Source organism: Pteropus medius, unplaced genomic scaffold (assembly GCF_902729225.1).
Source record: "Pteropus medius unplaced genomic scaffold, Ma_sr-lr_union100, whole genome shotgun sequence".
Lineage (NCBI taxonomy): Eukaryota > Metazoa > Chordata > Mammalia > Chiroptera > Pteropodidae > Pteropus > Pteropus medius.
The window spans coordinates 983,901-1,004,761 of NW_024351732.1; the positions used below are offsets into that span (position 1 = coordinate 983,901).

Genomic DNA, 20,861 nt, shown 5'->3' on the forward strand with positions numbered 1-20,861 from the left:
GACTTTTGACCTTTCTCTGGCAGAAAGGGAGGCAGGTGAGATCAAAGCTTCCTGACCCAGGGTAAGAAGCAAAGGAAAGAAAGGGGCACAACCCTGGAGAGGGAATGGGGGGTAGGAACAGACACACGATGGACAGGTTGGTGCGGGGCTCAGTCCACAGGGCTGCAGAGAGAAGGAAGAAAGAGCAGAAAAATAGATATAAAGACAGAGTGGGTCCAGGGAAAGCAGTAGTGGAGAAGGGCCACCAGCAGCCCAGAGTGAGGCCCAAGGGAGGGGTGTGAAGAGAGAAGGAGAATCCGCCGCGGGGGCGAGGGCAGTCCCGGCGGGGCAGAAAGGGGCCCTGGAAGAGCAGAAAGGGACCAACGGAGAAAAGTGCAACCGGGAAAGGCCAGGAACGAATGGCCTGGAGAAGAGGCTGGGGGTAGGGAGAGGCAATTAGAGAAAGCCAAGCCCCTCTCCCATAGGCCCAGTCTTGGGGCGCCCGGAAAGCGTCTGATGTCTCCTCCAAGCGTCGCTGAAGACGGAGTGGGAGTGGAAGACAAGGCACCTACTGCACTCCCAGGGCCCCTAGCCCCCAAACAGAGCTGGGCGGCTAGTTTCTCTTCACCAGTATAACTCCGCGCCGGGCAAGAAAGAGTTAAGCCCTCACCCCCTTCCCCCACACCAGTTTTTTAAATTAATTTCTCAGGGCGGGGGGCGGGAGGGAGAGGATTAGAGACACAAATCCTATCTCCGCCCCCTCCCCTTACAGCCCAGCACCCTAGCTCGGAGCGGCCCCCTTAGGGATGGGGGAAGAAAGGCCCTTGTCGCTTCCCCGCTATAGCCACTCGGGGTCCCACCACGAGCCCGAGTGACCCCCTCCCAGCTCCGCTTCCCCGTCCACTTTAGAGTCCTTAGAGTCCCGGCTCCTTACCTCCAGCATCAGTCATCTTCAGCGTCCATCGCCTGGGGAACCCCTCCTGCCCATGATGCTCGGGGTGGAGGGTGCCGTCACCCCGGCCGCGGGGGGCTCCGGGCTGGCTCAGTCCACTCCATCCTGAAGGGTGGCTAAGGATAAACCAGGAAACATAGCTGGGAGTGTGAGAATGATAGTTTGCAGTAAGCAGGGAGAAGGCAATGGACCAGAGATCTGGACCCTATGGACGTCTGCATGTGTGTGTGTGTGTAGAGAGAGAGGAGAGAGAGAGAGAGAGAGAGAGAGAGAGAGATATAGAGAGAGTAGAGAGAGAGAAGAGGAGAGAAGAGCGAGAGCCTGCTCCACCTCGTCTCGCCCAGCGGGTACTGCTGCCCGTTCGTGGCCCGGGGTCCCCGAAGGGAGCGATTATGGGGTAGGGCGTGCATGGGGAGTTCGAAAGTCCGGGGAAGACGTGAGCGGAGGAGGGGGAGGGAGGGCGAGCGGCGCGCGGGAGGGAGAAGCGCCGTACTAGGGGATCCTGCTCGCCACATCCCATGAGTAGGGGCGGTGCTGCCAGGACCCATGAGCTCTCGCTAACCACTGTAAGGTTCCCTGATCCATCCATCAACAAAGTTCACTGAGTGATCTGTGGGTACCTGGAGGCCTGAGGGGGGACCAAGGAATACAGAACCCACCTAGGTCTCCCAGTGGTCAGGGAATGGGTGAAAGTGCAGTTTGGGACAGACTAGTGGGGAGGCCAACTGGTGCTGGAGGTTTGGTTCACTGGTGCGATATTCTGGCACCTGCAGAAGGGCACCGGGAGATCTCTGAGGAGGTGATGGTTGCAGCGTAGAAGTGCCAGTTAGGCTTTGCGGGGCGGGGGAGTGAGGGGGGCGAGAGAGGAAGATGAATGAGACTGCAGGGGGCGGGGATGGATGGAGGGCTTGCCTTTTATCCTCAGCCTTAGGGGTAAAAGTAACTGAAGAGGGAGGGGCTTAGACTTGCATTTTAAGAAGAACCCTTGGCTCCTCTGTGTAGAATGGACTGGAGACGGCAACCCAAAGCCAAGGATATCCCTCATGTGGCTGTTGAGAGATGAGGGCAGTGGGCATGAAGATCAAAGACCAAATTGAGAACTATTCAGGATGCAGAATTGAAGAGGTTGACAAGATTTGAGGACTGGCTGACCATTGAGGGAGGAGGGGTGTAGGATGACTGCAGGGTTTAGCTTAGCGTGGAGCCCTGGAGGTGGTGCCAGCAGTGATGAGGGAATGAGAGGGATGAGATCAGACTTGGAGGTGGTGAGCTGGAAGTGGAGGCAGGCCAGCGGGGGGAGATAATGTAAAAATCAACAATTAGCTACCACACTGTGATAGCTTAGGGGGTGCCAGGCACTGTGCTAAGCCCTTTTCTCAGATCGTCACCCTCACAATAAAAATGAGGTACATGTTCCTATTACCCCCCCATCCGAAGAGGGAAAAACAGACTTAGAGGAATGAACGTGGTTCATTAAGAGCAAGTGGTGAGGTTGCATAGGGGTCCAGAGCTCAAAGGAGGAGTGTAGTCTGTAGGAATGGGAACAGAGCTCCCCAGTGACCCACCAATCTCTGCAGTCCCAGGTCTCCAAGGGGCTGTGGGAGGTAGCATGTTCAACCATAGTCTTGGGACTGTGAATGAGGACAGAATAACCTTTAGTGGCTAAAGGTATCCATGGAGATCTATGGGAGTTTTGGGGTCTCTGGCTATCTTCAGAATCTGCTGGCAGCCATGGGGTACTGGCTAGATTGTGGAGATCTGGGGGGGAATGACTCTGGGTAACAGCCTATCAGGGCTGTGTCTAGTGTCTTTATAGAGGACATGGTTTGCCAGGCATCTGGTAAGATCTACGTGGTAGGCTGGAGGTGGGGGATTGATTATAAGCCCCTATAGGAAGTAGGGAAATGATGGGTATGTAATGTCAGCATTGGGGGCGGGGAGTAGGTTCTGTAAGAGGGTATCTGCTAGGCTGTAGGACCTGGGAGGATCCTCTGTCCTAGTGATGCCTAAGTGTCTGGGAGTTGAGAAAACCTTCGTGATTTCCCTTCCATATGGCAAGTGTTGGGGTTGTAGTAAATCTGCCCAAGCTCCTAAGATCTAGGCAGGTGATAGAGCAGGCTGAGGTAACAAGCCTCATTTAGGTCTGCCCATAGCCACTTGACAGCCCCAAACATGGACATACCTCATGGGTAAGTCATATCTCAGGCCTGAGAAACAGCAAAGCCACACAACGCCTCCAGGCCCACATCAAACTTACTTAGGCTGAGACACGGGGCTGATATTTGGCCCACCTTTTGGAACATATGATGTCCAGGCTCCTCCCCTAACACACAGGACCGATGAGGGTAGCGGGACCCTATCTTGGATGCTCAGCCCATCAGAGCAGAAGCCCTCACCACACCCCCATGTATGCCTCCCCACCCACAGAGATCCAGCCACTTTACTTCTTGGGCCTTCTTGGCTAGGTTTCCTGAGCAGGGCCTCAGTGACCTCTAACTCTGGAGCCATAACCTGTGACTTTGTGGTTTGGTGGTCTCTGATCTTGGGATTCTGCCACTTGGATCTGTCTCCCAGAAGTGTTCCAAGGATGATCTACTTGGAGAAAATGTCTTGACAGGCATGGTCACCATCCTAGGTTTCCAGGTGACCCTCAGGTTTCCTGGTGGCAGGACTTGGATGGGTTCTATATGGCCTTGAGGTATAGAACTAGGATCCTTGAGAAACTATGGGAAGCCAGAATTTGGCTTGACATGAGAGACTTGTGTGACGGAGCCATCAACAAGGGAGTGGCTGCCTCAAGAGTTGACTGCCACTGGAAGTTCTTATAGAGGGCACTTATCTTGGGGGCTGTCAGGGACCCACCACGGTGACCTTGAAGAACTCTGATGTTGGATCTTCCATTCCTTAGGGCAAAGGGGAATGTGAGAATCTCCTTGGGGGCCAGGCTACCGAACACAAGTGCCTTGTGCTTCAGTTCTCACACATATACACACCAGCACCCAGAGCGAGGAGAGACTGGTACTGGGAATGGCCTCTCTGGGACTTCACTATGGCTTTTCCCTGGAACCCTGGCATCTGGATTCCCAGACCCAAATGTATCAGAGCCAGTGAGTTAGCAACCAGACCTGCTGGCACAGAGCAAGGGATTCAAACTATTTAAGGCCTCTCCAGTGGCCCCCTGGAGAGATTCTCTAGGACAGCAGATTTCCTGGGACCCTGGGGACAGAACTGCTGACATGTCACCTCTCACCCCCAGCTGCCATCTCCTGGAAACCTTAGATCCTTTGTGTACCTCCTATAGTGTGCTTTGTGAGAGGAGGGGCTGGGTATTCCCATCAGGTTAGAGGACTTCTCAGCCGAGGAACTTGAGGTTCACCTCACCATGTCTAACACATCCTCAAATTCCATCAGAGGCTTGTAAAAAGAGGAATGCGATGCAGGTAGGGAACTATCTGGAAACTCCAGCCCTGCCCAGTTGAAATGGATAAAAAAGCATAGTGTTGATGGGAACAACAGTAGCAGAAAAGGAGTGTGCTGGAACCTGGGACAAGGGATTTCCCTATAAAGATCCTCAGGAACAGAGTAGCACTGGTGGGAGGGGACCACTCGGCACAGACTGGCATCCCTGCCCCTCCCCCATCCTCCTGCGAATCAAGAAACCAGGCAGCAAGGCTCTGGGGGCCGCTTTTATGGGGATGACCTGACAGAGGGCATGGTCCGTACAAAACCGGGAACAATACATACATATATATATTATATACAGAGACGCAGTCCTGCAGAGGGCGGGGCAGAGGCGGCAACCAGCCCGAGAAACCGGAAGCGCCCCCGTGGTCCCGCCCACCTGGCCCCGCCCCTCCATCTGCCCGGGTGGAGGTGAAGTGCTGGGGCCTGGGCGCTGAGACAGCCAGCTCTTTCAGGGGGTAGGGAGACGTCTGGGGACAGGAAAAGGGTGGGTACAGAGAAATACTGATCTGATGGCATGGTCTATTTAGGACGAGAAGCCAACGGAGGGAGAAAGGGATGTCTGTTTAAAAATGAACAAAACCCAGGTTGGGGCAGGAGCGTGATAGAAGGACAAAATGAGATGGTTTCTGAGGAGGGGACCTGGGGTCACACCCTTGGTCCACGCCCCAATTTGGGGTTAAAGTGGGAAGAGTCGATTTCACTTAGAAAGCAGGCTGTCAACAGGGCAGCCCTGGTCTCCAAAAAGATGAGTAGTAAAATTTTGCCCTCCAGTCAAAACATTGGAAAACTGAGGGTGTGGGTGTGGGTGGGGTGAGGCTGAATCTCTGTGGTGTTAGTACAAGGCTTCCAGGTGTAGCCCTGGACAGGGCAGGGCAGAGCCTAGCTCTCAGTGAGAAATGTTCCCCTTGTCTAAAACCTAAAACCAGGGTTTCTGCATCCAGGCCCCCAAGCCAACATCCTCTCCTCCCTGACATTCCCAGGCTTGGCCAGGAAGCTCAACCCCGGAGAGGCCACAGAACAGTTCCAAGAAGAGGTTATGGCTATTTGGCACCAGGGAATGGCGGGGGAGAGGGGAGGCGCAAGGAGAAATTGAGGGCTGCTGCCTCCCTTTTTCCTATTTTCACTCCCCTTTTCCCGAAGGATACATGAGAAATCAGTGCAGGGCCCGGCCCAGCCTCCAGGCTCTGGGGTGGACTCTATCCCTCCTGGGAGGGGGGATGGGGATGGGAGGAGGTGTGGAGGCAACCCCTCCCAGCAGGAGGGTCAGAATGCAACAGAGACAGCACAAAGATGGGGGAGGGAGAAGGGCCAAGAAGGTAGAATCTCAAGTCAAGAAGCCCAAGGGCCACCCAGGGACCCAGTGGGCAGGGAGCAGCCTCCAGGTGGTGAGATGCTGGGAGAGCCCCCAGCCCCATTCCAGTCCAGAGACAAAGGCTGGAGGTTGTAAAGTCTGGCAGTTTGGTCTGCAGGTTCTTGTGTCCATCCACCACCCAGGCCAGCCCTTGGCCTCCCCTGGCCTCTGTGCTTCAGCCCCATGGGGCAAGAAGAAGGCCATCCTTCCAGCCACCTCTGTCTGCCTGGGCCACCATAAGGGGGCCTGTAATATGGGCCCTCTGGTCCCTGAAGCTGGGGGAGGTGGGGTGGAGGGGTGGAGGAGTCGGGGCACCTGTCCCCAGGCTGGTAGGGGGTGGGGTGGAATATTGAGGACAGGGGAGAGAGGACAATGGGAGGGGATTCGGTCAAGGAATGATTCCTGTTAAGTAGAATTAGAATTCCTCAGTGTTTGCAGGTTTCCTTCCAGTTCTGAGATCTGAAAAACAAAGGAGAGAAGGGGTCAGGCCTGGGTACCAGGCATGGGCCCTGCCCCTTCTGTCCCACTGGTGGGGATATGACTCTGAGCTCTCAGCCAACAGCATAACTCCCCCTCTCTCCCTCCAGGATCCACAGAGTGAGTGCTGGATGAGGGCTTACCTGCTGCTCCCTCCATAGGGCCCTGCTCCCGGGGGACTCCTGGGCCTACCTTGTCCAAGAGCTTGTCCATCTCCTCCTTCCTAGCCAGCTCCGACTCCTCCAGAACCCGGCGCTGTGCAGTCTCCTTTTTTAAGAACTCGATCTCCCTACAGATCAGTGGCGGACAGACAGTGGGTAAGGGTACGTGGCCTGGCTTCCAGCCAGGGAATATCAGAGTTCTCAACCCTGTCCTCAGCTCTACCTGGGCAGCTCTTCTCTCTCCCTGTTCTCAGGTCGGGGAGAGCCAGGTATCCCCAAAGCCTCTGGGGTCTTGCTATGCTGGCTCTGGTGGCATCATTCTGGGCCCAGGTACCCCCAACATCACGGGGCCCTCCAACTTCTGTGCTCCTCACCTCCCTACTCAGTTGGAGGTATGGAGGGACTGCCACAAAAGGCCTTTCAATCCTCCTCGGGCCCAGGACTCACTCCCCCAGCCCCCTTGGCCACATACTTCTGCTGGTAGTCCTTGATGAGTCGCTTAGCCTTGCTGTACTTGCGCTCCAGGGCCTGGTACTGGGCCTGGGTCTCCCGTAGGTGCTCATCCACAGCCTGGCACAGGCTCTGGGCCTCGCCCCAGTAGCCCTCCAGCTTCTCCATGCGCTCCTTGTTCTCCTCCACACTCTGCTCCAGCTGGGCCTTCTCTACCCGCCACCGCCCCTTCTCCTGCTCTAGGGTCTGCAGCTGAGAGAGGAAGGAGCAGCCTTGGGTTGGTGAGAGCCAGAAGAAGTCCAGGAGCGCCCCCATTCTGCACTGGAGCCAGAGTCTCTGAATGATTCCTGCAGATATAGGGCCCAATGTGCCCCACCCCTACTACTAACTCCTTGGCTGAGCCTGAGAACTGAAACTGGAGAGGGAAGAGGTGGGAGTTCTGAAGCTGAGGTCCCAGCCAAAGTCCCCGACACTGTACCACACTCCTAAAAGGCAGGAGGCCCAGGTTAATCAGTGACTAGCCCGGGTTAATCACTGTCAAGGCAACTTCTGTCTTAAGCCTCAGTCCTCTGATCTGTAAAATGGGAGTGATCCTGCCTTGCCAAGCTCACAAGGGCTACAGTGAGGCGGCAGATGTAAAAGAACTGGGCAAGTGAGGGTCACCACTGCCCTCTGTTCCCTCTGCAGCTCTAGCCCTACTGACTAGTCCCTGCTTCTGTGGCTTCTTGAATACTTCTGGCTTCTCTCCCAGCTCCCAGGCCACCCCAGTGCAGACCTCCCAGCCTCAACATCTCAGTCCTAGAGCCTCTGTGCTTGCTATACTCACGTCCCACACCCCCTCTGTGCACTCAGAGCCCTGAGTCCCAAGCTCCAGCCCAACCTTGCTCCCAACTCCTCCCAGGCACCATGCCCCAAACCCGAACCCCACCCACACAAACTTATTCCTCCTTTCTTGTCTAGCCCACCATCTCACTGCCACCCCAGCACTCAGCCTCAAGCCCCTGCCTGCTCCTCCATCACTTGCTCTGTTCCCCAGCCACACAGGCCTTCCCACAGATCCTCAGATTTGCCAGGTTCCCTCCTGGCACAGCATTTGCTTGTGCTGTTCCCTCTGCCTGGAATGCTCCCATCTCCCCTCCCCCTTGCCTCGTCATTTCCCACTAGCTCACCCTTCAGAACTCTGCTCAGATTGTCACTTCCCCAGAGAAGTCTCTGTGAGCCCCTCCAATGGCCCAGCTCCCCTCACCCCCCAACCCAGATCAGATCCTGCTGCTCTAGGAGCTCAGTAACCCTGTTGTCTCCTATAGACTCCCATGTCAGTCTGTAATAATACATTCATTGGTGTGCAGCCTCTAAGCTATATAAGAGCAAGAATCAAATCTGCTTTTGCCCATCACAGGGACTGGAACAGTGCCAGTCACCTAGAAGGCACCTGAGAGATGTTTATAGGTTGAAAGCATGAACAGACCTTTGACTTGTCCTTCCCCTTCATGCTGTGCATCCGCCCAGGTACATGGCCTGTCATCTCAACCTCAGGAATGCAGCTCCAACCTGATCCTCCCTTCCGTACCTTCTGCCATTCTCTGCACAGCTCTGGCTGGCCCCCGCCAGGATACCACCTGAGCCTCTAAATTTGCTGGTCTCCAAGTCCCGCCCACCCACCCTCATGCCCTCCCACTTTATATGCAGTGTGACCTTTCCTCATATGGCTCCCATGTGGCTACGGGTCCAGGGCAAAAGTCCTTAGGGGAGAGTCAGGACACTGCAGCTGCAGCCCACCCTGGCAATCCAGCTCTGCTCCCACTTTTCACCCACAGGAACGGCTGCCACAGCACACGGGCCTTCCAAAGCCAGCCTCCAAGCTCGAGTTTGTCTCCTGCCATCGAAGCCTTTCCTCCGCCTCAGTCATCTAAATTCTGCCCTTCTCCTGAGACTCAGCTTCACTCTCTCCTCTCTCCGTGCATGGTGGGTATAAACTCACATGTGGGTGTACTGTTTCCGCATGACCCCTGTGTACGCCTGCCTCTCCCCACCACACTGGAAGCCCCACGGGAGTTGGGACTGCTAATGTCCAGACCCAGCAAAGGCCCAATACAGACTTTTAATATGAAGTCTGTGCATCTCCATGCCTGTAGGAGTGTTGCACCCAATGTGCTTGTGTGGGTGTCTGTGCATGGTACATATATGTGATCACGTATGTCATGTGTGGGTCACCATGTGCTAGCATCGGCATCAGCACTTCTGTGAGAAGGCACATGTCTTGTGACACTCTTCTTGTGTGATGGCCATGTCTGTGGTCTCACAGCAGAGCAATGCGGAGGGGACCTACATACCCAAGACGATACACCCAGGTGTAATGGGTCTAGTGTCTCTGTGTTCTGTCTGCATAGAGTGGGTGTCTGGGTGTCTGGGTGAGTAGCTCTGTGGGTACTATGTGCCTGGGGTCCAGGCTGGCATCTGCCTGTGTATCTTTGGGCAGTTTGCATTTATTGCTGGACCTGCATGTAGAGGACACGTGTGGGACAATATAAACATGAAGACATCTAGAGTGTAATTTGGTGTGCTTTAGTATGATAACTAATAGCTCAACTTTTTATTGAGCACCTATGATGTGTCAGACACTGTGCTAAAGTTTCCACGTATTATTTCGTTTAATCCTTACAACGATCCTATGGTGTTGGCACTCTTGTTATCTCATTTTATAGGTTCAGAGACTGACGCACAGAGCAGCAAGTGAATGGTGGAGCAGATGGGTCCAGAGCTCAAGTTCTTAACACTACCCTCCCTTGCCTCAGAGTAGCTTGTTCCGTACGTGCCTGTGGGTGATGGGTGTCAGTGTATGTAGGTGTGAGGATGGGGGATTGTCCCGTCCCCCCAGCCCTCAGACCCCATCCATGCCCCAGGCCACACACACCCCTCACCTTTCTTTTTAGCTGCTGGATCTCGGCCTCAGTCACAGCATGCTTGATCTGGAGCTGTGGGGGAGAGAGGCAGGTGCTTAATTCCGGCTGCAGCAGGCAGTGCTACGGGGCGGGCTGCTGGCCTGCCTTTGCCCTCCACCACCCCAAAGACTTGCTCCTCCCACCTCCTTGAATTTGTGCACCAGCTTCTCAGGCTCCATGTCCACAGGGGACAAGGCATCCTCATTTTCTGCCAGCTCGAACACCTCGATGGCCATCTCGCTACCCGGGAACGTGGGGCTCAGCTCCTCATCCTCGTCAGTGGCATACTCTCCTGTCTGTGAAGGAGATAGAAGGCCATGCACCCTGCCCATCCCCGCCTCCCTCAGGTCTGATGACCAGGCAGGGCTTAGACTGACAGCAGTCTGCCCATGTCACACTGGGAGCTAGCCCCTCAGGAGTATGGTTCATGCCTCCCCCATCAGACTGGGGGCCATACCAGAGGCATGGTTTGTGTCTTTCCCTGAAGCTATGGGTAGTTCCGCTATAAGACTGAGAGCCCTGAAAAAACAGCCTGTGCTTTACCCCTCATACTACGGGTCCCCTGAGATTAGGGGCTATGCTTCCCCTCAGAGTGAAGGCTCTTCAAATAACTGTGTTTTCCTTGTAGGACCAGGAAGGCTCTCTGAAGACAGAGGTTGTAACTCCTCTGTCAGACTTGAGATTCCTGGAAGGACGAATCTGCATCACCTCCCTCAGACTGGGGGCTCCCCCAGGATAGGGAATGGTGCTCTGGGCTTCTTTAAAAGGCCTGGGAGAGGGGCAGAGGAAGAGGATGACTGTAAAGCTCCATCCGGCCACCAGGGGGCAATGACACTGGCAGCCAGGCCAGGAGTCCCTACCTCCTCGTCATCCTCCCCGTACTGGGCGTATCTCTGCTCCATCATCTCCCGTTGCCATCGCTCCTGTTCCAGGGTCTGCTGAATTAGCTGGGCCACCTCGCTCTGCTCCCCTGGCCGCTCTCGGCCAATCATAAACCTGCAGGGGCACCAGTGTCATCCCCTTTGCCTCTGTCCTCAGCTGGGTTATGCCACCATCCTCACTGATGCTCCTCTCTCCACACCCAGGCTCTCCCAGGGGAGGTGAAATGAGAGAGCTGAGTCCAGAGGCTCAGAATGTTAATAATGAATGGGGAAGCAGGGGGCCCTTATTGGGTTTCCTTCCCAGGAGAGGCAGAGGCCCACTAGCCTTCCTGGACGGTTTTGGGGGAGAGGTGTTGTTGGAGTTAGGGGACATGAGTTCAAGAGCTGCCAATGTAGGGGCTCTGACCCCACCATGTAGGAGAGAACAAGGCAGAGGATGGCAAAGCTGACACACCCTGGCAGTGCTGGGGCTATGGAGGGGTGTCTTGTGTATGCTCTAGGCCCTGAGCTTCAGGAAGGGGCGGGATGATGGTGACTGAAGATTAGGATGGAGAGGAAATAGTGGACTTCCAGGCACCAGCCCCTCCTCTCCGTGGCCACCCACATCCTGTTTCTCTCTCCCACCCTTTCCTGGGGGCAGTACCCCTCTTGGAGGGGGCAGGAAGTGTTCCCTGAACATTATGCCAGGGAGACACAAAGGGAGCTTCTAGCACAACATCCGTAATTGACAGGACAAAGGAGGAGAGTGCTCCTAGAATTATACAGGACAGGTGAGGAGGAAGGGACAAAATGCCCAGTAGGGGTCCCCAATTTGGATGTCATTCTCCCTGTACACCTTGGTTCTTCAATGAATGATTTGGGACAGGCAAGGGGAAGGAGAACGAGCCCAAGAGGCCAGTTTAGAGCCTGAATGCTGTCCACCAGCAGTGGTCAGGGCCTTGGGATGGGAAGGCAGGCATGGGGCGTAGGATGTGGGCACAGCAATTCCTTTGGGCAGGGAGGCAGTAGGACGTCCTTTGTAAGTTGGGCCACCCAGAACCTTAACTGGGTGTGGGCAAATGGGCAGAATGTCTGGATGCAGGCCAAGTCTCCTGCCTGCTCCCACTCCCCACCCGCCCCACCCTCTCGGCCCTCACCGCACACGGCCCTTGGTATTCCGGAGCACGGAGGCTGCAAAGCTCTGGGTCACTCCCACCAGACTGGTTCCATCCACCTCTACCAAGAGATCATTCACCTGGATCCTAGGGGAGGTGACATTGGTTAGGGGGGACATGATGGGAACAATGGAGCTAGGGTGGAGATGGCCCCCTTCCCATCAGAAACTCGAGGCTCAGTCCCCACAGGGACCTGGGACTTTTGTCTACCTGCATGAAATGTATGAGGCCCGAGGATCAGGTATCAGCCAGACCCACCAGTGGGCAGTGAGACGCAGGCAAGTGAAGCACACATAGCAGTGTGACATCCACAGAGCACATCACCACCATGCACACTGACGAAGGCCCACAGCCCTCTTACGTGTACACGTTTGCGTAGACATGAGTCTGAAGATTTCCTCCCAAATGCCTGAGACCCACATAATATGCACTCTTGTATTCGCCCTCTGTCCCACAGGGTCATCTCACCCTGATACAAGTGCATGGCCCCCAACACATTCCAGCTGTGGTACTGGAAGCCCTTGTCCTCCACACAAGAAGGAGAGAGATGGGGGAGGTCCAGCCTGGCCTGCTGAGGGGAATGAAGGAGTAGGGAGTCCTCCTTCCTCCACTCTCACCTCCCTGAAAGCTCCAGGCCTTCTCTTAGGGCTCCCATGCAGAAATGGAAGAAATAGCCTATCGTAAAGAGCTCACGCCCACACGTACCACATGGGGACACGAGCTCCTGGACACGCTCTCACATGCACACACACTTCCCAAACTACTAACAGGCAACCATGCGAAAGGCTCTAAAAAGTCCAAATGAGGAGGGTAAGTGAAAGAGCAGGGACCATCATCTTCCTTTTCTCACATCCCCCCACCCCCACCCCACCAATGCCACCTGGGCTGCAGCAGGCAGAAGCCCCCTGAATGAGGCAACCCCACTTCTACCAACATGACCCCAAAGTCACCCAGCCCCTCAGGGACACCCACTCACCTCTGGCATATGGAAGGGGTCTGGGTTTGGAAGTACCACCACGAGGCATCCCTGATATCAACCTCTGACTCTCAACCATCCTAGGGTGCCCTAAAGCCCATCTCCTTCCCCCCTGCAATACACACACAGTGGAGCAGCCCAGAGGGGTCACTGGTCTGCCCAGGACTCCAGGAGGCCCTTTCAGAGCCCTCAAACTCGCAGATACCTGCTCTGGCCTCAGATGCCAAACACAGGCACACACACACACAAGCAAGGAGCAGCTTCCTGTCTAGGCACACCCCCACCAGTCTTTGTAGCCACACCACACACCTGGATCCCCTTTGCTCTCTAGGCTTCAGCCATAGCTGCCTGCTCTGGTCTCCTGCCTATAATACTTCTTAAGCCTAGCTAACTTCTGCTCATCTTTTAGGTCTCAGCTCCAATATCACTTCCTCCAGGAAGCCTTCCCTGATACCCAGAGAGCTCAAGCCCTCCTTTTTATGCCTTTGTGGCACCCTGTACTTTCCCACCATTTCACCATTTTCTGTGTGTCCATTGAAGTATCTATCTGCCCTACCACACCACATGCTTCCCAAGGGCAAGGCCCTCATCACTGACTCCCCACGGCCTGGCACCAGCCCTACGAAAGTCAGGGACTAGATACTTACTGAATGGAGAAAAGAATGCTCGAATGTACTCTACCAAGCACACAGCCTCCATGCCTGTGCTCTCCCTACCACGACCCAATGACATACCCAGCCTGTCTTCAGCCCCGCTAGAATGCCAGTGCCGTGAAAGCAGGGGTTCTATCTGTCTTGTTCCCTGCTATGACTTCAGGCGTGGACCATCACCTTGCACAGTAGTGCTCCACGAACATTTGAGCCCCTCACAGGTAGTGGCCCGTCCCAGAGACGACAGCTGGTGGGGAAGGGGGAGGCGGTACCTGCCATCCCGATGGGCTGCGCCGCCCTCTGTCACAGTCTTGACGAAGATGCCCAGCTTCTCCAGGCCCATGTCCGCCCCGGCCCCCATGCCAATGATGCTGATGCCCAGGCCCTCAGCGTCTGTGGAGGAGAGGCCGGTGAGAGGACAGTGGGTGGTGAGAGGCTGGTGGCGTGTGTGGTGGTAGAAAGGAGGGGACAAGGAGCTGTAGCCTGGGTCTTGCAGAGGACAGAGTGAGAGATCCACCCCATCTCTAGTCTTCACTCTGGGGCACAGCCGCACCTCAAGAACAGTTCCCATGCTTGGGGGTGTCCAACAACTGGGGAAGGGACGAGGTTCTGTCCACCCTGTCTTTGCCAAGCCAACTTGGATGTTCTTGGGTCACTAACTGCCCTCTGCCCAATCAAAGAACTGATGGGCAGCAGAGCCTGCTGAGGGTGGCCTGGATGGATGGGCCAGAGACGTGTATGTAGATGAGGGTGTGTGGAGGGGTTTTAGGGAGGGGGTGGGGTGGGGGTGGTGGCAACGGACTCAGTCTTCTCCCTTTCTAAGCAGTCTCATCCATACTCACAGCCTCAGTGACCTAAGACCTCCTGCTCTTCTCTCTCGTGAGGCCCACACCCCTCTCCATGGCTGCCCCTGCTGGTCCCATGGGCCTCTGACATCCAAACTCATCTTCCCCCACAAACAGTCTCTTTCTGTCCATCACTTCTTCATGGGGCCTAAGAGTCACCTGGATTCCCCACTTCCCCTCACGACTTTTGCCTAAGCCAAACGGACACCAGAGACTGATGATTCTGCCCCCTAACCCATCTCTTAAGTCTACCCACTTCTCACATGACCATCACCTTGGTGATCTCTCCTCATCCACTTAAGACCCCACATCACAGTTTGGTGTGGTCTTTCTAGAATACCTTTCCCACACCTTGTGATGGCTTCCAATCCATCTTGGAAAAAAGATAGTGTCCTTCACGTGGTCTGCAAGGCCTCGCTTGCACACCCTACTTCCCCTCATTGTCCAAATCCGGCCAAGCCTGTCTTCTCTCTTTCCCAAACACTTCTCCCCTGAACTCCTCTTCAGACTCAAGTGAAGTATCACTTCCTTGGTGAACCCCCGCATCCTCTGAGTCTGGTCAGGTCTGTAAAATGCTGTTTAGTGGCCCTTCCCGTCCCTCCCCCGCACCTATTACAGCACATAAGGAGTTAGTTAGACATTACCGTTCCATCAATGTCTGCTGTTCCCTTTGGTCTCCCATCATCGTATGGCCTATACACAGCCCAGGATGCAGCCCACAGTGCCCTCAGGAACCTGGCACCAGACTAGCAGTGGAAGCTTGGGGCTGGACTGGAGTCCATGTGGCTGTGGGGTCATGACAAGGGCCCAGGGCAGAAGCTGGCACCAGAGAGGAGCCCCACATGGCCTGGGCCTGGCCTCTCACCCTTCTCCAGCTCCACAGGGAACAGCTCCAACCTCTCCACCCGCTTCTCCAGCTCGTATTCAGCAGAGGCCGCCATGGGATCCACGTCCTCGTTGCGACGATCATAGTCCTCATTAGAGTAGGTGCTGAACACCTGAGGAGGGGACCACTTGTCAGAGGGGCCGGCAGGAGAACAAGGACAGAACTAGTGTAGGGAGGCCAAGAGGGCAGGCTCCGCCACCCACTGATGTTCCCCTTTTACCATGGGCTTCCTCCACCCCCCAGACACGTCAAGATAAGGCCTCTAGCCCTGTGATGACCCCAGCTTGGAGTGAAGGCCCTTCTACTTCTGGAGACCATGAGGCAAAAGTGAAAAGGGCTGCCACCTTGCCCGGTCCACACTGTTATTCTCTCCTGCAGCCTCAATGGCATAAGCATAGGCTGCAGTAGAAGGAAAGGAAGAACCATGCAGGAGAAACTGTCAGATTCAGGAATCCAGCTCCCCAGGTCTGAAAGAGACCAACTGACCGGGGCAGAGAGAAAGTGAGAGATGAAGACCCAGAGAGCCAGACAGGCGAGGGTGGACGCGAACACAGACACAGACAGCAGGACAGCGGAAGGAACAGGCTGAGCAGAAGAGTGTGGTGAGAAAAGAGGTAGGAAAAGAATGAGACACTGGGAGGATGCCAGATTGGGAGAGAGGGGGGATTCCTGGTGGTGGAGATGGGGGGTGGGGGGGAGGGGAACAGGAGAGACAGGGATGGATAGGCAGAAGGGCACCCAGGACCCAGCTGACCTGAACCTGGAGTTGAGGCCAGGGTTGGGGAGGAAGGCAGAAAGGACCATGTTCACCCCAACGGAGGAAGGGAAGGCCCTCCACCTTAGGTGCCCCTCAGGTGGTAGGAGTGGGGGAGAATGCCAGGCCCATGTGGCCTTGTCCGCATAGCCGGGCCTCAGTTTCCCTGCAGCATCACAGCTCTTTGAGGTTGGCCTCTATCCCCAGTGCACTGTGCCCTCGTGAGACGAGGATCTGAAGGAGGTGGCAGCCTCTCTGACACTGCTCACAGTGAAACCAGCCTCCATGGGGAACCTAAGCTCTGCCTTGTTGTCCCATGTGCCCCTGTGCTATCTCCCTCTTTTCATGTCTCTCAGCAAAAAGGGTGATTCCTAGCCTGACCTTCCTCCAAAGAACAGAGAAGGTAGGGCAGGGGATCTGTGGTAGTGCCCAATTCTAGGTCCAGGCAGGGGTGCCCCCAGTGGGAGGTTAATGAGTACCATTTGGGGTATCATGATGTGTTTGTGCTTCATTGCCTGCAGTGAGAGGCTGGCACCACTTGGAGCCACGTGGGGGCAAGGAAGGGTGGGAGCAGCTCCGTCAGATGGCTGGGCCTGAGGCCTAAGGAGCAAGAGTGGGACACTATGTCCCCTGAGGCCCCTGCCAGGGCCCCCTTTCCTCCAGGAACAGGCCCCACAGGCACCTGGCAGGCAGCAGCACTCTTGTGTCCCAGCCTTTGTTTAGGCTCCTCCATGTCCTCCCTCTGCCCTCAGAGGCTCATTCCCAGGATGAGGCTCATAGGATTAAAAGCACAGCTGGGGGTAGGGGGCTATGTGACCACTTAACTCATTGCCCTCGATTTCACAGCATCAGAGAAACTTGAGCTCAGGAGGCTCTTAAAGCTCGTTGTCAATAGTGCAGTGGTTGGACTGCTCTCCTGACATTTGTCCAGCAGTCTCCAAGTCCCCTGGAAGGATGGTCACCTGGTCTGCAAGATGCCAGGTCCACCGTCTCTGTTAGTCAGCATAAGGCTGTACCCAGCTAAGCTCTGGTGGGCCAGTCACTTGTGACTTTGTCCCCATTGCACATGTGCCCCAAACCCTAGGTCAGGAGCTGGTGTGAGCCTGGATCCGGCAAACTGGCTTTAGCTCACTTTTGCATCTGAGTCCCCTGACCCTCGCCTCTGCTCCAACAGATAGGGTCCCTTCATCCCTCTGGCTTTGTGGTGGCTGGAGTCACCAAACCCCTCTCCCATGCACGTGTGCACATGCACACACATGCACACACACACACACACACACACACACAGACGCACACAGTGACCTCCAAAACACCCTCACAGCCTGTCCTGGGTTCTGCCTTCCCCTCGGTTCTTGGCCTGTTAAATTCTGCCCTCTGCAGGAAACCCAGGCCTCAGGCTCAGAGACCCCAGAACACCCCTCACATTGCCTACTACTTTGTGCTCAGCCTATGAGAGGGCCCTGGGCCCAGTTCCCCTGCCTGAGGTGACAATCTAGAATTGGACTCTGTGTCTTCAGCAGAAGCCTCGGTAAAGGCAACAATTGGGTCATCAGCGGGATGCAAGGCCCTGGACTTAGTATCAGTGCAGGGTGGGGGCAGGGAAAGGGAAAAAAATGGAGACCCACTGTCCAGGGCAAGGAGGAAGAAATCCCCAGCAAGGTCAAAAGTCAGACACAACAAGGCAGCACCACATGCCACTGGCTCCCACACTCTAGCCAGCAACAGTCACCAGGGAGTCAGGGAGCACTGTTCCAAATCATGAGCTATTTTTTACCCCAAAATCAGGGTAAGGTGTCAAATATAGACAGTCAGAGGCCCAGGACTGAAAGACCAAACTCTGAGGGGATCAGGTGGTTCTGAGAACTGGTGGTTGGTGGGGTAGGTGGGGGTCCTGCCTCCCTCAGTGGTCCTACCCTCTTCTTTAGCATTCCAAGAAACACCATAAGCCTCAGCTCCCTCCAGGATCCCATTGCTTCAGGAGGGGAGAAGGGTTAGGAAAGGAGCTGTAAAGCTGTAGCTGGGGAAGGGGCTGGCCTGGCTGGAGTGCACTTCATAGGCCTCTTGATAGGAGGTGGGAGAGGGACAGAGGTTAAGATACTCAGGGGCCAGTGAGAGGCAGATTGGGCAGCTTCAGTGTTCAGGAGTAGTTATGGAAACTGCGAGCAAATAGATGAGGGTTTGGCTAGGGAGGAGTAAAGGCAAGATCCCGGCCAAGGAAAGTCCGAGGGCCTGGCACCCCTATTCAGTGGACCTGGCGCTGGATACCACTGAGCCTGGAGTGGTGAGAAAGGGCCATCTAGGCTGAATGTGCTAGCCAAGAGTGGAGAGTGGAAGGTAGTGAGGGGGGTGGCCTGGGCTCTTCAGTCTCCCCAGGATGCCCCCACCGCCTGCCCACTAGCACTGTTCTGAGGATCTCAGGGCACTGGCACAATCCACAAATCAATTACCAAGAGTAATGGTGGGAAAGGGAAGGTGGCAAACTGAGAACCCAAAAATGGGGCAGCTCCCACCCCTCTTTCAGGGCACCCAGAGGATGTGGCAAGAGCATTTGGGGCCTGCCAAGGCCATGGGAGTCTGTCCTATTGAGCAGCCAAGAGCAAAGGCATGCAGGCTACTGCTGGGTTCTCTGGTGGGGAAGGTTCACATCTGGTTTTCTCCTTGCCCTGCTGAAGCCCTAGCCCCATCATGGACCACACAAAGTGCCTGCTCTCTGAGGAACACAACACCTCTACCTGGCCTGCACAGACCTCAGGAGCAGGGCCCCAGCACCTGCCTTCCCCCAGACCCAGTCATATGGCCCCAGGCCAGCTCGCCCTCACAGAACTGCTTCCCTCTTTCACTTCTGCAAAGTTGGGGTGGGGGCTACAGATAGGGTAGAGGAAGGGCTACGGTTCCCTGCACTTTCGTTTTGGCAGGTTCCTGGCTGCTCCCTCCCACACTGCAGCTCCTATACAGGGGGAAAGCTGGGGGTGTCTCTGAGCTCCCCTGACCTCTCCCACTCAGAGTTGGGTAAGGAGCAATGTGGGAAGGATCTCCTGAGGACACGGGGACACACACACACACACCCTTTTCCCACCACCTTTGGTAGAAGAATATCTGGGAAAGAAAGAGAAAGCAGGTGTCCCAGGACCCGTGGGTAGGGTGGGTGCGGCCTGAGCGCTGGGCGGGGCAGCACGCAGAGGAACCTGAGGGCAGGTCCAGGCAGGCCACCGCCGTCTCTGGACTGAAAATCGTCCCCTTCTGACAAACAGCTGGAACTCCCCTACGTCTCCCTCAAGGTGCTAACTTCTCCGAAGGGGGCTGGGTAGCAGGGTCTGACTCAGCCTGCCAAACCGGCGGGCGAGCGAGGCGGGGGCGACAGCGTGCACGTGGCAGGGGCGGCGCAGGGCAGGGAGGGGGGCTCACTTACTTGGATGGGCGCGGTGCTAAAATGGATCTTCCGGCTCGGGGCCGGGTCTTCTTCCTCCGAGAGCCCCGGGATCTCCACGCACCCCGACTCGGGCTCGTAGGGGGGCTCTCCATCCTCCTCATCATCTTCGTCGTCCTCTTCCAGGGCACTGCCCCCAGAGTCCTCCCCTAGACCACTGTAGGCGCTCACGTCCACCAAGTCTGCTTCTGAGAAGTCCTCCTTCTTGGACTCATCCGCCTCCTCCGGGGCCACGTCCGGGGCCCGGCCATTGCCCATCCCTCTCTGGGGCGCTGCCACGGTCGCCGCCTCCTCCTCGAGAGCCGTTTGGGCCTTCTGCTCCTCTGGTGCGGGGCTGCCTGTGGTTGCCAAGGTGCTGCCATTCTCCAGGGCCGCGTGGACCGTCACCTCAGCCTGGATCACCTCCCCTGGCGCCGCCTCAGCCTCCGACTCCCCGCTCTCCTCCACCTCCACGGGCTTAATCTTGCGCACCTCCCGGGGCTTGGGGGGCGGCCGGGCAGGGGCCACTCGGTGCTGCGGGGGCTGCTGCCCTCCCGGGCCGCGCTCTTTCTCGGCTGCGGCGTCCCCCGACGGGGCGGGTGGTGGCGGCGGCGGCTGGAACACCCGGGACCGCTTACTGACCAGCTTCGAGTTGACCTGGGGAGTCCCAGCGGCCGCGGCCCTGGGGAGCCCGGGCCCGCGGTGGAGGCCGGTCCTCGAGTCGGCCTTCTCAAATACAGCGCTGAGCTGGCTGACCGTAGGCGACACGGCGTCGGCGTCCAGCTTGTCCAGCGCCTCGGTGCTGCCGTTGAAGCGCACCACGACGTCCAGCTTCCGGTCCTGCAGGCCAGCGCGCTCCTGCCTCAGCAGCCGCCGCGCCGCCGCCTCCTTGTCGCCGCCCGCGGCCGTCGGGACGCTCCGTTCGAACAGCTTCCGCGTCTCCTGCAGCCGGGACGGCGGGTGCGGCGGCGGCGCGGGCTGCGCGGAGGGCGCGGGCTTGGAGTCGAAGCGGCTCACGCGCTCGGACACGCTTGTGCCCAGCTTGAGCAGGGCGCTGTGGTCCACGTTCTCGTTCAGGCTGCTGGCCCTTGGCAGCGACAGGCGCACGCCGCGCTCGGGCGCCCGCGGGGCCTCCGTGGGGCCCGCGCCTCCGCCCGCCTCGCCCGGCGGCCCCGCCGTGGTGCCCATCTGCAAGAACATACTTTTGATGCGGTGGACGTTGGAGCCATATTTCTTGTGGTGGGCCGCCTTGGGTGCCTCGTCCGGCCCGGGAGCGTCCGGCGGCTTCAGCGCCTGGATGCCCGCCTCGTAGGCGCTGCGGTGCGGGGAGGCGCTCCGGAGGGGACCCCCGGGCCCCCGCGGCTCCGTCTTCATCATGGTGGGGGGAGCTGGGTTCGCATACCCCCGCTTCCCGCTCCCCCTCTCCAACCGGCAGCTGGCCAAGTCTGGACCACCTTCCCCTCCCTCCAAAAAGAGAAACCCCGAAAGGCCTTTAATAGGCTCCCACCAAAACCAAGCTGCCAAAGACAGTT

At 56.9% G+C, this 20,861-nt stretch overlaps 2 protein-coding genes across 2 annotated transcripts in view; both read right to left on the minus strand.

Annotated features, from left to right (window-relative positions):
* The window catches only part of SAMD14 (sterile alpha motif domain containing 14), an 18,761-nt gene extending 17,831 nt beyond the window's left edge, over positions 1–930 (minus strand). The window contains exon 1 of the mRNA XM_039846294.1: positions 914–930. The gene's annotated coding sequence lies outside the window, so the exon portion shown is untranslated. The remainder of the gene's footprint in view (positions 1–913) is intronic.
* Positions 931–5,063: 4,133 nt separating this feature from the next.
* On the minus strand, positions 5,064–20,855 carry PPP1R9B (protein phosphatase 1 regulatory subunit 9B). Its single transcript, XM_039846290.1, has 10 exons — positions 19,333–20,855; positions 15,149–15,281; positions 13,711–13,831; positions 11,795–11,899; positions 10,638–10,773; positions 9,921–10,073; positions 9,757–9,810; positions 6,858–7,087; positions 6,417–6,513; positions 5,064–6,206 (listed from the first exon to the last, which is right to left on the minus strand). The coding sequence occupies exons 1-10, from the start codon at positions 20,704–20,706 to the stop codon at positions 6,153–6,155; spliced, it is 2,457 nt and encodes an 818-aa protein (XP_039702224.1). The 5' UTR covers positions 20,707–20,855; the 3' UTR covers positions 5,064–6,152.
* Between the last annotated feature and the right edge of the window lie 6 nt (positions 20,856–20,861).